The following is a 16,534-nucleotide window of genomic DNA, read 5'->3' as shown; positions in this document are numbered from 1 at the left end:
TGGCAGCGGCCGCTAAATGTTAGTGGTGGCTGTTTAACAGTCTGATGGCCTTGAGATAGAAGCTGTTTTTCAGTCTCTCGGTCCCTGCTTTGATGCACCTGTACTGACCTCGCCTTCTGGATGATAGCGGGGTGAACAGGCAGTGGCTTGGGTGGTTGTTGTCCTTGATGATCTTTATGGCCTTCCTGTGACATCGGGTGGTGTAGGTGTCCTGGAGGGCAGGTAGTTTGCCCCTGGTGATGCGTTCTGCAGACCTCACTACCCTCTGGAGAGCCTTACGGTTGTGGGCGGAGCAGTTGCCGTACCAGGCGGTGATACAGCCCGACAGGATGCTCTCGATTGTGCATCTGTAGAAGTTTGTGAGTGCTTTTGGTGACAAGCCGAATTTCTTCAGCCTCCTGAGGTTGAAGAGGCGCTGCTGCGCCTTCTTCACAACGCTGTCTGTGTGGGTGGACCAGTTCAGTTTGTCCGTGATGTGTACACCGAGGAACTTAAAACTTTCCACCTTCTCCACTACTGACCCGTCGATGTGGATAGGGGGGTGCTCCCTCTGCTGTTTCCTGAAGTCCACAATCATCTCCTTTGTTTTGTTGACGTTGAGTATGAGGTTATTTTCCTGACACCACACTCCGAGGGCCCTCACCTCCTCCCTGTAGGCCGTCTCGTCGTTGTTGGTGATCAAGCCTACCACTGTAGTGTCATCCGCAAACTTGATGATTGAGTTGGAGGCGTGCATGGCCACGCAGTCGTGGGTGAACAGGGAGTACAGGAGAGGGCTCAGAACGCACCCTTGTGGGGCCCCAGTGTTGAGGATCAGCGGGGTGGAGATGTTGTTACCTACCCTCACCACCTGGGGGCGGCCCGTCAGGAAGTCCAGGACCCAGTTGCACAGGGCGGGGTCGAGACCCAGGGTCTCGAGCTTGATGACGAGTTTGGAGGGTACTATGGTGTTAAATGCTGAGCTGTAATCGATGAACAGCATTCTCACATGGGTATTCCTCTTGTCCAGATGGGTTAGGGCAGTGTGCAGTGTGGTTGCGATTGCGTCGTCTGTGGACCTATTGGGTCGGTAAGCAAATTGGAGTGGGTCTAGGGTGTCCGGTAGGGTGGAGGTGATATGGTCCTTGACTAGTCTCTCAAAGCACTTCATGATGACGGAAGTGAGTGCTACGGGGCGGTAGTCGTTTAGCTCAGTTACCTTAGCTTTCTTGGGAACAGGAACAATGGTGGCCCTCTTGAAGCATGTGGGAACAGCAGACTGGGATAAGGATTGATTATGTCCGTAAACACACCAGCCAGCTGGTCTGCGCATGCTCTGAGGACGCGGCTGGGAATGCCGTCTGGGCCTGCAGCCTTGCGAGGGTTAACACGTTTAAATGTTTTACTCACCTCGGCTGCAGTGAAGGAGAGCCCGCAGGTTTTGGTAGGGGGCCGTGTCAGTGGCACTGTATTGTCCTCAAAGCGGGCAAAAAAGTTGTTTAGCCTGTCTGGGAGCAAGACATCCTGGTCCTCGACGGGGCTGGTTTTCTTTTTGTAATCCGTGATTGACTGTAGACCCTGCCACATACCTCTTGTGTCTGAGCTGTTGAATTTCGACTCGATTTTGTCTCTGTACTGAGACTTGGCCTGTTTGATTGCCTTGCGGAGAGAATAGCTACACTGTTTGTATTCGGTCATGCTTCCGGTCACCTTGCCCTGGTTAAAAGCAGTGGTTCGCGCTTTCAGTTTCACGCGAATGCTGCCGTCAATCCACGGTTTCTGGTTTGGGAATGTTTTTATCGTTGCTGTGGGTACGACATCGTCAATGCACTTCCTAATGAACTCGCTCACCGAATCAGCATATTCGTCAATATTGTTGTTGGACGCGATGCGGAACATATTCCAATCTGCGTGATCGAAGCAGTCTTGAAGCGTGGATTCAGATTGGTCGGACCAGCGTTGAACAGACCTGAGCGCGGGAGCTTGTTGTTTGAGTTTTTGTTTGTAGGCTGGAATCAACAAAATGGAGTCGTGGTCAGCTTTTCCGAAAGGGGGGCGGGGGAGGGCCTTATAAGCGTCGCGGAAATTAGTGTAACAATGGTCTAGTGTTTTTCCAGCCCTGGTAGCACAATCGATATGCTGATAGAATTTAGGGAGTTTTGTTTTTAGATTAGCCTTGTTAAAATCCCCAGCTACGATGAATGCAGCCTCAGGGTGTGTGGTTTCCAGTTTACAAAGAGTCAGATAAAGTTCGTTCAGGGCCATCGATGTGTCTGCTTGTGGGGGAATGTATACGGCTGTGATTATGATTGACGAGAATTCCCTTGGTAGATAATGCGGTCGACATTTGATTGTGAGGAGTTCTAGATCAGGTGAACAGAACGACTTGAGTTCTTGTGTGTTGTTATGATGATCACACCACTTCTCGTTAATCATAAGGCATACCCCCCCGCCCCTCTTCTTACCGGAAAGATGTTTGTTTCTGTTGGCGCGATGCATGGAGAAACCAGCTGGCTGCACCGACTCCGTTAGCGTCCCTTGAGTTAGCCATGTTTCCGTGAAGCAGAGCACGTTGCAATCCCTGATGTCTCTCTGGAATGCTACCCGTGCTCGGATTTCATCAACCTTATTGTCAAGAGACTGGACATTGGCGAGTAGTATGCTAGGGAGTGGAGCGCGATGTGCCCGTCTCCGAAGCCTCCGTCTCCCTTGCTCTGCAAGGGCCGCAGCTTTTGTGGAGCGATGGGTAACGATGCTTCGTGGGTGACTGTTGTGTGCAGAGGGTCCCTGGTTCGCGCCCGGGTCGGGGCGAGGGGATGGATTAAAGTTAAACTGTTACACGGAGCACACGCCCTCTTGCAGCAATGCAAGAGGGCCAATTAGAGTCACTTTCACCGACCCAACATTCCCCAACCTCTTCTCCACCCAACCTGACACCACATATTGATCAGCCAGAAGGCAAGGATCCAGTCTTTCCAAAATTCACACTCCTACTGGGTCAGAATCATCAGGACAAGGCTCAAACTCAGTCTTCGCCGCACCTGCCATTGCGGTTAATTCATCCTCATGTCACATTCAAGTTCCTTCTGTAGCTCTTCCAAAAGTTCTGTGATCCACCACTCCATATTCACTCAAAACATGTTCCACTTTTTTTCCCCCGTCCACCATCTTACACACTCACCTCATGGCCACACCGGCGTAAATATCTTCTTCCCTCAAATTGTTTCAAGGCTTAAAAATCCTTCTTTAACCAGTCTCCTCCATGTGAAGTGGGTTTTGGATTTAACAGGTGACATCAATAAGGGATCACAGCATTCACCTAGTCAGTCTGTCATGGAAAGAGCAGCTATTCCTAATGTTTAATACACTTTGTATATTATGTGTATTTGGTCCGACTGTGGCCTTGCGAGTATAGATTTGTCATCTAATGACTGTCTCTATACTGAAAAAGCTATATTGAAAAGCTATTATATGCAGTATTTTTGTAGCACATTGACCTGTTCTTTGATAATCTCTCGTCGGCAGAATATGTAAACATAAAATGATGCAATATATCTTTCTATTATGAGCACTGATAGATAACGAGCAGCTATAGTTCTGGTGCCTAGTTTTTTTCCATCACTGGTTATTTGGACAAATCACAACTTCCGAGGTGTTAGCATTTTTTTTCAAATTTAGGAAGGGCAGTCATTCGGCCCATAACTTGCAGAGAGAGAGGATGGAGCTCCTCGTTCTAGCATCTCATGGACCCAGAATTTAATCGAGCAGACTTTAGTTCTGGGTTACCCCGAGATTAGCTCTTTGATAATCAGAGATAAATGACTTTGTTAAAACATCCATATATGAATGAATATACAGTGCCTTAACTTATTACAAAACAAGTATATTATTTATTATCGAGTCTCGCTTTCTGGAAGAGACTTATCAGGCTGATAAAGTTAATAAAAAAATCTTATCATGAAAAAAAAAACCTAGTGAAAAGCAACAAAACAGATTTCCATTAATTTATTTTATTTCATTAGACTTTTGCAGAACGTTTAAACTGTGTTCAGGTAGACCTAATGTATTATAGCCATTTACCCTGCACAGTTGATTTAAAGCGGTTCCATTTCAAACAGAGCACAGACTAGTACAGGATGTTTTCACGTTATGGCAGCCAGAGTAAGTTCTACAGGTTGTTTCCAGTTTCACAATCAATTATGTGAGCAGTTGAGTTTAGCAGCCATACATTGATATGTTGAGAAGCTTATTCTTCTGTGATGGACAGAGCAAGACATTTTTTGGAGTGTTGGTTGAAGATGAGTGACCAGCAGTAACAAAAACAAAATAACAGCAAACTCATTGCTTTGCATAGTGAAGTCGTCATAGCTACACCATGGTAGTATATCGGCATTAAATATTGGCCTAATGACGAGCTGAAAGAGCACAGGGCCCTCATCCACAGTGTCAGAGTAGGAGTGCTGATCTGAGATCAGTTTAGCTTTTTAAACCATTATGAATTAGAGGTGGGACCAGACCTTATAAACCATTCTGAATTAGGAGGGGGGGTGGGACCAGACCTTATAAACCATTATGAATTAGAGGTGGGACCAGATCCTACTCACGCTTTGTGAATATGGGCCCAGAGCGTTTGCACGCGTATATGACAGTTTTAACCACATGCAGTAGTGGCTCAGCGGTGTTGGACAGAACGTTAGAGACTGCAGAAATATGACTCCAGGATTAGGCCTCTTGTTTCTTCAACCAAAACAATGTGCACTTTTATTTACGACAAGAGCAGGTTTGATTGTAATGCTCAGGTTTTTCCTCTCCTACTAAAGGAAGGGGGATACCTAGTCATTTGCCCAACAATTCATTCAACCGAAATGTGTCTTCCGCTTTTAACCCAACCTCTCTGTATCAGAGAGGTGCGGGGGGCTGCCTTAAATCGACGTCCATGTCGTCGGCACCCGGGGAGCAGTAGTTATTGTTGGGGGTTAACTGCTTTGGTCAAGGGCAGAACGGCCAATTTCTCTGTTACTGGCCCAACGCTCTTAACCATTAGACTTCCTACCTGCGAGTCCAGTGAAGCCTACTGTAGATGACTGTTATCTCCCTTCACACCCATAAGGTTGATAAACAGTCACAGGAATACACCAAAATATAAAAACAATTCTCAAAAGTTTGAAGTAGCTCTTGTAAATTCCTGTGTAAAGATGACTTCCTTACAAAGCAAGGTTCACTCTGCTAAAACAAGATATGACATGAGAAGAGATACTCTAGCTATATGAGAAAAGGTACAGTAAGTGCCTCAAAATACCTACCACTCGCCTTCTTTAAATAGTTTGTTTTGAAACAAATATAAAGTGCAAGACACATTCAGGTGCAGATTCTGCTGCATACAAAAATAAGTCTCTGTGGGGAGCTCAGCCCTTTTCCTATTGAGAGTGTCAATTCCTAGAGGGGAGATGGGAGAGATGGAGGGCGCTTCCACCACAGTCGTTATGTCTCCATCATGCGCAGGTCGTCTGTTTCTGGATTAACTTCCTCCTTGGACCGTCTCCCTTCTTTGTTAGTCCACAAGCCAGACTCCAGACAACGCTTCACATGGTACTCTGCCACCTGGTGGTACAACCAAAACAGCAACTTCAACTCACGAGAGAAAACAAAAATAATTTACAAAGCAATAACTGTGTAATCTAAAGAAGAAACAGACACCCTTATACGATATGATTAATGAATCTGTATGAGTTAGTTCTAAGGTTGCCTGTTCCAAACACTATGTCCCCTGGGAAGTGTAGTTTGGGACGATAATCCACCTTCTCTGTGGGGCATCTTGACACGAACACTGATAATTCCACCTTTCATCAGCATTCATCAGGACCAGTAGTGCTGAGTGAGGCACAAAGTGCCTCAGAGTAGATAATTGGTCGTAAGTTCTGAGGAGACATTTTACTCCTACTCTTAAGGGTAAAAATAAAAGCTATGCATGAAACATTTTTAGTCATGAGTCTCACCTTGTCGACAGATATTTAGGAGACCTCATGAGCTGTCCTAACCAGTTAACCCTTTACGCTTGTGGGAATTGGCCTAAATGGATAGGGCTAAATTGAAAGGTTTCTTATAGAAGAAATATGAAAAGCTTATGCATAACCATGGTAGCAATTAAAAGGGAACAGTTTGGAGATTATGGGAAAATGATTAGACCAAAGTTGAGGATAACAGTTCAGACAAGACTGAATCCAAAAACATTACACTTGATTTTACGGCCCTTTTTTTTTTTTACTGTACTTTTATTTCTTGATAACAAAAGCTGAAGGTAATCTCAGTGGTCTAGGGCACTGCATCGCAGCGCTAGCTGCGCCACCAGAGACTCTTGGTTCGCGCCCAGGCTCTGTCGCAGCCGGCCGCGACCGGGAGGTCCATGGGGCGACGCACAATTGGCCTAGCGTCGTCCGGGTTAGGGAGGGTTTGGCCGGTAGGGATATCCTTGTTTCATCGTGCACCAGCGACTCCTGTGGCGGGCCGGGCGCAGTGCGCTCTAACCAAGGGAGCCGGGTGCACGGTGTTTCCTCCGACACATTGGTGCGGCTGGCTTCCAGGTTGGAGGCGCGCTGTGTTAAGAAGCAGTGCGGCTTGGTTGGGTTGTGCTTCGGAGGACGCATGGCTTTCGACCTTCGTCTCTCCCGAGCCCGTACAGGAGTTGTAGCGATGAGACAAGATAGTAATTACTAGCAATTGGATACCACAAATTGGGGAGAAAAGGGGGTAAAATGTAAAAATAAAATAAAAATTCTGAAGGTAATCTGAATACATTCAGTAATATATGAATATTCCTGGAAAATGTGGTGTAGGCGCAACATAAGACAAAAAAAGTACAAGGGTTTGAGTGCGAGGTCTAACTGGTCTCCCAAGTCTGCACAGTACATAAGTCATTTCAACAAGCTTTTATGACTCAAAAGGAGAGTCTACAATTATAAAATACTTTTTTGAGCTCATTGCTGGACCATTGAGGAACTACAGCAAGAACACTTGTCGTAGTTGTGTTTGGAATGCAACCCTGCAATCACAGAACGACTGTTGATGTCTATGCACTCTAAAAACGGTCCATTATAAAATCGCAATCTGGCTCAGGTGGGCATCATTTAAAAGCTTGTTCTATTGCCAACGTGACTAGCTTAGTTATAAAATATGACATTTGTGTTAGGCTTTCACAATGCAATTCAGGGAAAAAATATCCTTTTGGCGTGCACACAAAAGGAGTCATAAGTGCATTTAGTTGTGTGTACCGCGGAAAATTCTCTTTACATAAAGAAACATAGGCTGATTCTGTTCAGAACAACCCAGAGTATGAAGCCATGTCATCTGGTAACTGTACATAGAATGGTGATTATACATGTTGACACTGTATATGACAGGAGTTTTATGATATGAAATGTGAAGTGCACATTAGGATTCATGGGTATTTGGCTTGCTTCTATTGACATTAAAGCAGTATTCATCATCCTCAACATCTCATATTTCAAAATACATAGTGCTCTTAATTTACAGCATTTCCCTCACTAAGACAACAAAAACATTTGCTAAAGTTGCCCAATTAGTGGGAGGGATGGGGGTAACTTAATGTAGCGTGCGGTGCTCAAGTTCAGAACGGCTGTCAGTCAGAAGCCTAGTGCTGTGAGGCAGAGAGCCAAAGCGCTAACGTCATGCATAGCATGTTACTGTACAGTCACCGCATTCCAATTTATGCATTTATGAGTGACCAAATCTACCATTGGAGTGTAAAGGGGTAAGAGTTGCCAGCAGGTGTCTTGATAATAGAAAAATGCAGCGAGTCGGCGTTTCCTGCGCCACATGCAACTGCTTTGTAGTTGATAACATTTTTATAGGATCAATCCATTAATAATCTCTTGTGCTTTTGACAATGATTTCACATGACATGCATAAATATAACCACTAGGGTAATAAATAATCTAAGAAAAAATGTTTGATTTAATTACCTACATGTTAGTTCAAGTTATCCCTTTGGAGTGCAACATCACATTGCAATTAAATGAAAAAGCCTACATTGGGCACGTCTATAATTTGGCCAATTGACGGCTTCTAGGGCTTATGTTTACTTTGCTTGTGTTCGATGAAAATCATAGATCTTTCAAAACGTTGTACGCAATGGACTTGAGGCCTACTGTGCCAAAGCGATTCAGAGTTGTAAAACGAGAGTGACGAGTGTATTGATATAACAGTAATATTGTCAATTCTACTTTTAACAACCATCAGAACTGGTTAAAACAAGGTTATGCATGCCAACATATTAGGCAATAATTAACAGTAGGCGAAGTGATCTTGTCAGGCGACAGTTATATCAAACGTTTTAACATTGCAACATTTGGTGTACGTTCACAGTGCGCGTCTGAATAGAGTTCACAGCTGGCGATGGCTCATCGCAATTGGTTATTCTCCATCATTTGCAACAATGTCAATGAGGGTCATCACTATCTTTCCTTTTCGGAACCGCAAACTGTCGTGATTACCAGCTGAGATAAAACTTTTATGACTTGATTTTACTCATGGCTCAGAGTTTGTCTGGGCAGTGTCTTAAAACAGGTTCAGTTTTAGGATGACGTTAAGACTAAAAAAAGGTAACAGGATTCCTAAGACCTTTTCATCTAGGATCAGCTCCCCACTCCCTGTCCATATAGTCATATTTATTATGATCCAAGAGGCTGAATTGATCTGGGACTCTAAAATAGGCCCAGTGCTTAATGAGACGGTGGGGGAGAGGTTTGGAAAGTAGACCTGTCTGAGCTGCTCTGAATGGATGTACATGGGATGTGTACCAAACGGCACTCTATTCCCTTTATAAAGCACTACTTTTGAATGAGTCCTGGGCAAGAGTAGTACAATATCTAGGGAATAGGGTGCCATTTTGGGACACACTGGGATTAACCCAGTGTACTGCTCAAGCTGATTATACTGCTTATGTAACAGGAGTTTATTTTCTGCGTTCATTGTCCCACATCTAGAGTTCCAACCAGGCCCCAACTGCTAACTAAGTGTTATTTGTGGAGGAGGACATGTTTCATTTCCTTGTTTCACTCTCTTTTAGGATTCGACAGAGTCAGGTTTCAGGGGCCAGTTGGGGGTGATATTCTTTCACCCTCTTCCTGTTTGTTTGTTTATTTCTCTCTCGCTCGAGGAAGGAATTCAGTTCTGGAGAAACACACTGACTGTTAATTTACTTCAGTTTAAAAACAATAGAGAGAACGGCTTGAAACGTGAACATTAACTTAGGCTCTTTGGATATTTCAATCTTTTAACTCAATGTTTATATAAGAAATAAGGCCCCTCGTCTCACAGTATAGCTGACATTTTTTAAGCTTCCCGAGGTTATACCTTGTACATGTGGTATCAATTGGCATAGGAGTAATTAATAGTCATCAACAAATAAGTGTGGCTGAATAAACAGATCTAATTCTCATGTACAGTATGTGTCTGACTGTAGTCAGTCTACCAAGAAAACAGAACTGTAACCACTACCTGTGGATTCATGGTGCTGAGAACATTCTGGAGAATCTGCATGTCTTGCAGCTGGAACCCTGCCTTCAGTTCCTGTTTCAGAACAGAAGAAATATATCAGAACAAAACATTGAAATTACTATATTAAATTGTTACCATACAGGTGCATGTCAAAAATGTTAATAGGTCATTTAGAATACTCACTGGGGGTAAAGATTCTAGAACCTCTTTGGGATCCAGATGACAGCGTGCTGTACTGCTCTGGAGCGGTGTGTCGTTGGAGGGAGTCTCTCCTTTGAACTTGATGGTGTACTCTTTTACTCTCTGCTTAAAGGCCTCTAGCTCAGCATGGAAGATGTTTAAGTACCCCTCTTGTCCTGCCTTACACAGGGGAAAATATGACAATGGAATTAGAGACTTACTTGATCATCCTCGGTTGACAAGAGGAACTTAGAATCATAATAAATAAATGTATTTGACCCCCTTTTTCTCCCCAATTTGGTGATATTCAATTGCGATCTTGTCTCATCACTGCAACTCCCCAACGGGCTCAGGAGAGGCGAAGGTCGAGTCATGCGTCTTTGGAAACATGACCCGCCAAACTGCGCTTCTTAACACCCGCCCGTTTAAACCGGAAGCCAGCCGCACCAATGTGTCGGAGGAAACACCGTTCAACTGACGACCGTAGTCAGCCTGCAGGCGCCTGGCCCGCCACAAGACGTCGCTAGAGCGCGATGAGCCAAGTAAAGCCACCCCCAGCCAACCCCTCTCATAACCTGGGCCAATTGTGCACCGCCCTATGGGACTCCCAGTCACTGCCTGTTGTGACACAGTCTGGGCTCGAACCCGGGTCTGTAGTGACGCCCCAAGCACTGCGATGCAGAGCCTTGCACCACTCGGGAGGCCTCTTATTAAAAAAAATTCTCTAAACATTAAGAGTGTGTTACGCAGTTATAGATACATGATTACAGCTGAGAAAAGCAACAAATATTTTGGAATTAAACCATGCACCCTCTTAAAATCATATCAATATGTAAAACACTGGTAATCATACAGAAATTCTTACAATGTTTTGGCATGAAAGCATGTAGCTGTATATCATTGCGGTGTTGTAGGAGTCTGTCGTGACTCCTGTCTCTCTCTAGTGGTCATTTGACCACATTACATCACAGTACAGTACATCTTCCTCCAGCAAACTATTTTTAGTGAATGACAGTTAGTTACATAACATTAAATAATAACATAAAATCAGTCAAAACATTGACAAGTTTGATCATTAAATCACACATTAAAACATTTGATCAATCCTCAACCTAGCTTATCAATAACCACTGGTTATATGGTGGGTGAACAATTTGCTTTATATTACTTTGCAGTATAATGACTTGACAGTGACTCAGCAGACAGATGGGGATGGTTAGATAGAGCCTTTGCTAGTCTTAGGATGCCTCAAATAGCACTCTATCCACTTTATAGTGCATTACGTTTGACCAAAGCCCTACGTGACCCCTTGTCAAAAGTAGTGCACTATTATATAGGGAATAGGGAGCCATTTCACCCCATTCTTAGGGTGCCTGACGTGGTATAATGACTTAACCGTGACTCATCAGCAGACAGACCAGGATAGCTAGATGCTTACTTTGGCTTTGTGGAAGAACTGACGGAAGCAGCCTCTGGGATCCTGCTGGGAGGTGCTGGCCATCTCCAGGATAAACTGCATAGCAACAGCCTGGTGAGCTACCTGCTCCATTAACGCCTCTTTCTGTGGTGGAATATATCAAAGTGGGAAAGATGTGAATTCATCCGTATAACACAATCAAGTCTGTAGGCTATACTATAAAGTCAATGTTTGTAAACCTGAACAAATATCTGTCAGGAGAAAGGGAACAGGATAGAACCTCTAACATAAGTGACCCATAGTCGTAAGTATACAATTAACTAATTCAGAAATGTAATTTGTTAGAAAAGATAAAGGGGTAGGATCAGTCTGGCCTTTTAACAATAGTTAGATCTGTCGGTCAGTAAACAATAGTTTACACATCAACCCTGAACAGGAAACATATGGCCGGCTGATATTGGCGTTTAGATAAAAATCTATTGTATCAAATACTAGCGGCAAATAAATTCACAGGACAGTGTGATGTTTTTCTGACCTCTTCGGCCTGAAGTCTGAAGCACCAGAGGATCAGGTAGTTGGCTGTCTCCTCACAGATGAGGTGATGCAGGTCAGACAGGAAGCGCTGGCTGTCATCCCACCTCCGCAACATGCCTGACCAATCACAATGGAGACACATCGGACCAATCACAATAGAGACAACGGACCAATACCATTCCACACCTGCTGCATCACTCAATATTAAACCATGATAAGCAGTAGATTAAACATTTCACTCACCAAAATGTCTCAATTCTTTTTCATACTTCTGAACAAAGGTTTTGCTCTTGTCGTGAACCTCCAATTCAACGTTTTTACTATTAATAATACTCTATAGGAGAAGGAAAGAGAAGCACAGTCCACTGAGAAGAGGGTAGCAGCATCCCAATATGGCGATCGGAGTATGGGCGAACGGGTGTGTCGAAAGGAAAGGATTGGGTGTGTGAAAAGGAGTGGGTCAAAAGCACTCTGCGATAGTTTGGACTTTTAAAGAACAAGTCAGTTGTATTTTAGTTTAATAACTGAATGTGTAAAACTGACTAAAAGTATTGATGATCGTGTACTGTTTCTTCATGAGTTGTATGCGTGTGCTTACTGTGACGGTCACCCTAATATTGGCTACTACGTAGTTACTTCGCACGGAGTTGCCAGACAATAGTGCTTGTCAAGCGGGAGTGAAGGGCACTGTGTCGCCATTCATGCCCTCCTCATTGAGTAGTAGGCTGTCGGTAGTCTACGTATCAAGGTGACATCTAGATGGCTATCAATATTAGTTATTTCTTGTGTAGGCTACTTTTGTACTTGAAATAAAATAGTGTGAGAAAATGAACGGCCACGTTAGCTACCGCCGGCGACACTACAGTGATACCAAGTAGGAAGCATTTCAAGTCGGCAGGCACGTCGATACAACACCGGTGCACAGGTCGCGGTCTTATCGACTCATAGTGCAGCACAATCAGCCACGCAAAACGGTCTTGAGTGGCAACAAATCTATGTATTCACCCCCTTTGCTATGAAGCCCCTAAATAAGATCTGGTGCAACAAATTACCTTCAGAAGTCACATAATTAGTTAAATAAAGTCCACCTGTGTGCAATCTAAGTGTCACATGATCTGTCACATGATCTCAGTATATACGTTCTGAAATGCCCCAGAGTCTGCAACACCACTAAGCAAGTGGCACAATGAAGACCAAGGAGCTCTACAAACTGGTCAGGGACAACGGTGGGGAGAAGTACAGATCAGGGTTGGATTATTTTTTTCAATCTAAAAGTTTGAACATTCCATTAAATCCATTATTTAAAAAAATGGAAAGAATATGGCACCAACAACAAACCTGCCAAGAGAGGGCCGCCCACCAAACTCACAGACACCTTCCAGCAGGACAATTTTTATTTCCATTTATATAACCTTTATTTAACCAGCAATGACCCTAAGCATACTGCTAAAGCAACACTCGACTGGTTTAAGGGGAAACATGTAAATGTCTTGGAATGGCCTACTCAAAGCCCAGACCTCAATCCAATTGATAATCTGCAGTATGATTTAAAGACTGCTGTACACCAGCGGAACCCATCCAACTTGAAGGAGCTGCAGCAGTTTTGCGTTGAAGAATGGGCAAAAATCCCAGTGGCTAGATGTGCCAAGCTTATAGAAACATACCCCAAGAGACTTGGAGCTGTAATTGCTGCTAAAGGTGGCTCTACAAAGTATTGACTTTGGGGGATCGAATAGTTACACACGCTCAAGTTCTGTTTGTCTTATTTCCTTGTTTGTTTCACAAGAAAAAATATTTTGGATCTTCAAAGTGGTAGGCATGTTGTGGAAATCAAATGATACGACCCCCCCCCAAAATTCATTTTAATTCCAGGTTGTAAGGCAACAAAATAGAAAAATGCCAAGGGGGGGTGAATACTTTGGCAAGCCACTATGTGTTGCCATCCTAGGGTCACACACTACTCATAAAGCAAATGATTTTACCTGTATTATTCAAAAACATAAAATACTGTAAAAAGTGATATATTTTGTCCATATCACACAGCCTTGTTTAATACACAAGTGAATTTGCCCCAATACTTTTGGTCCCCTAAAATGGGGGGGGGGACTATGTACAAAAAGTGCTGTAATTTCTAAACGGTTCACCCGATATGGATGGAAAATACCCTCAAATTAAATCTGACAGTCTGCACTTGAACCTCATAGTCATTGTATCATTTAACATCCAAAGCGCTGGAGTACAGAGCCCAAACAGACAAATTGTCACTGTCCCAATACTTTTGGAGCTCACTGTATATTTCCCCATAGTATGTTGTACCGAAGTTGACTGACAAAGGGAGCGTAACGTTATGACTGTAACTACTGTTCCCTGAAGGAGGGTAATGAGGCACAACACCTATATGGCCCTGTGCCACCCCTTCCTGGGCTCTGAAGAGAGGTTTTAAATTGAAAGAATGAAACCAAGCCACACACTTATCACCTGTGGTAGGCGGGGCTTCCACCGAGGCGTGGATTTCATTTGCCTTGTCAGGCGTGAATTGTAGATCCTTCAAAAGAACTTGTGTGCAACTCCCCATAGTATGCTGTACCTTGTTTTCCTCCTTCGGGGAACAGTAGTTATAGTCATAACGTTACATTTTCTAAGGCTGTGTCTAGACTTGACAGTTCATGCAGCATTAGTATTCTGATCATGAATTCCAAACCCCTCCTGCATCAACACCTACATTTAAAATTTGTCTCCCGTGTCCGGATTCCTTTTTCCCTGGCTATATTCAAATGTTAGTATGCATTCTACAAACGCTGGTGGGAGGAGTGCGGATGACGTCGCCCACTGTATGTGCTTTAGGTAGCCTGATTGTGTCCAGACTGAGGAGAAACCCCCCACACAATGCATTCCTAACCACCTCTTGAAGTGGTCAGACAGATCTAACACAATCAGACCACAAAGCGACTTGGGTGTCTAGAGCTGTCTTTCAATGCGATCTTCATATTCTGATAGCAGAAGTCAAATGTAAGTGTCAAGTGTAGACACAACCTTAGTTACCTTGTCGAACATGTCCCGGCTGCTGTCAGCGCTGAGCACGGGGCTCCTGCTGCCTCCCAGCATGCTCTCCTTCCGGCGCCACTCATGTTCAGTCTGCGAGAGCTCTGATTGGCCGGCGACAGCGCGGGCGCGCTCCTGCTCGACGCTCTCGGAGCCGTGCAGCTCCATCCCACACAGCTGGTCCTGAGCCTCCACTAACTGCCAGCTGGAAACGGAGGCCTTCACACACTTCTGCTGGCTCTGGCACAGGGATGCCATGGACTCTGCACTGGCAACCTCCTGGAAGAAGAAGAGAATTAGCTTATTAAGAACTGATAACCTAATATCTTTGTAAGGAGACCCTCACACACTGTAGCTGGTATTGGCACAGGGACACTGCAGCAGCACCAAGGGGTCACAGAGCAGAGGGGAGAAGAGGTTATAAACAACTTATATCCAAGTATCTTTACATTGTATTCTGCTGCCATCTCTGGCACAGAGACCATGTTCTCTACACCACCATGGTCACAGAGAAGACAGTAACTTATGATTGATATCTGAAAATATTTTTGACATTACATTCTGCAGCAGAATATTACATCTACAATAATCATGGCCAGTATTCTCATTCTCCTCCTCCTGATGACGATGCATTGCTGTAACTCTGTTATGGCGAACTATGTGCAATAGTTATATTTGGACATGTAAAAACACAGGTTGCGAGCTAATAATAACATGAACACCACCCACAAGCTTCAGCTGTCAACTCAATACCGCATTAATGGATATAACTATCAGGGAATAGAGATGACAGCACACACTAGCTATGGATGCTTATCGTATCCACAGTAGCTGGGAAAGCTATGTAAGTAGCTAGCTGTTACTGCTTGACTGGCTAAAGCAGAATTACAGCAAGTATTACTGAAAAACAAATTTGGTGTAGCTAGCTAGTGCCATTTTCACCAATTTGCTGTGTAATACCTGTAGACCACTGTAAATTAGTCAGTGACACTCACTTGGCTGGGGTAAGGACGACTGGCTTAGACTCGCTGATGTCAAACCTGGCAATGAGACAATGTCTACAGCCGGTCGTTCGGCTGATGACAATGAAAATAACCTGACAAGCTAGCTAAATCGTATTGAGTTTAATCGGCTGGCTACTAGCTAAATAACTAGTTACTGTAACGTTAGTGCATCTTCAGTCATTAAACGTCGTTCGTTAAGTAAAAAGTTACAAATGAAGGAGTCGGACTCAATTGCTCAGACTCGTTTCCATTGTTGACATTATGTAATGTACTTGACTTGTTAGCTAGCCAACTAATTACATACTGACTGTAACTATTATTATCACTGATTTAACGTCACGTAAGGATTTATCGAATAGCTAGCGGCAGGCTAAAAAACTAGCTAATAACAGGGGAGGTGGTGGGTTGGCTTGCCTTTATTTCCTCGATGACTGACGTAGTTACCAAGCTAGCTAACAATCAAGTAAAGAATTAAGTGGTAAATGTGCATTGGCATTTAGCCTCACAATACCTGCAGTGAGGAGTTGTGAAAGCTACTTGGCACAGAAGAGGCAGAGGCACTGTAACCCTCTTCTTCTTCGGGAAACATAGGGGAGTTTCCAGTCCCGAACCACTCCATCGCTGCTGCTCCGTCTCGAGCCGCCCAAAACACCGAGGCCGAATCTATCAATGGGAAAATAGCGATATCGCCTAAGTTCTCCCTAAGAAAGGCAATGCGCTAGCAAAAGTGATATTTGGATCAAAGCACAAAAATACAGCAGCCTCCATGCTTTTATTCAAGTACCACGTGGTGTGGAACTTTGATCACGTGGTAAATATGTTTTGGCATTTTATTTATTATTTATATTGATGACCAATATTA

The 16,534-nt window shown here is 44.0% G+C and overlaps 2 protein-coding genes across 2 annotated transcripts in view; one reads left to right on the top strand and one right to left on the bottom strand.

Annotated features, from left to right (window-relative positions):
• Positions 1–3,969: 3,969 nt before the first annotated feature.
• On the bottom strand, positions 3,970–16,358 carry LOC139538330 (hsp90 co-chaperone Cdc37-like 1). Its single transcript, XM_071340274.1, has 8 exons — positions 16,184–16,358; positions 14,669–14,947; positions 11,870–11,960; positions 11,628–11,743; positions 11,114–11,236; positions 9,679–9,855; positions 9,496–9,567; positions 3,970–5,580 (listed from the first exon to the last, which is right to left on the bottom strand). Exons 1-8 carry the CDS (start codon positions 16,289–16,291, stop codon positions 5,461–5,463), a joined length of 1,086 nt encoding a protein of 361 aa, XP_071196375.1. The 5' UTR covers positions 16,292–16,358; the 3' UTR covers positions 3,970–5,460.
• Positions 16,346–16,534, top strand: part of exd3 (exonuclease 3'-5' domain containing 3) — a 64,188-nt gene continuing 63,999 nt past the window's right edge. The window contains exon 1 of the mRNA XM_071340252.1: positions 16,346–16,483. The gene's annotated coding sequence lies outside the window, so the exon portion shown is untranslated. The remainder of the gene's footprint in view (positions 16,484–16,534) is intronic.

Source organism: Salvelinus alpinus, chromosome 1, assembly GCF_045679555.1.
Source record: "Salvelinus alpinus chromosome 1, SLU_Salpinus.1, whole genome shotgun sequence".
Lineage (NCBI taxonomy): Eukaryota > Metazoa > Chordata > Actinopteri > Salmoniformes > Salmonidae > Salvelinus > Salvelinus alpinus.
This window is presented reverse-complemented; position numbering and strand designations above follow the sequence as displayed.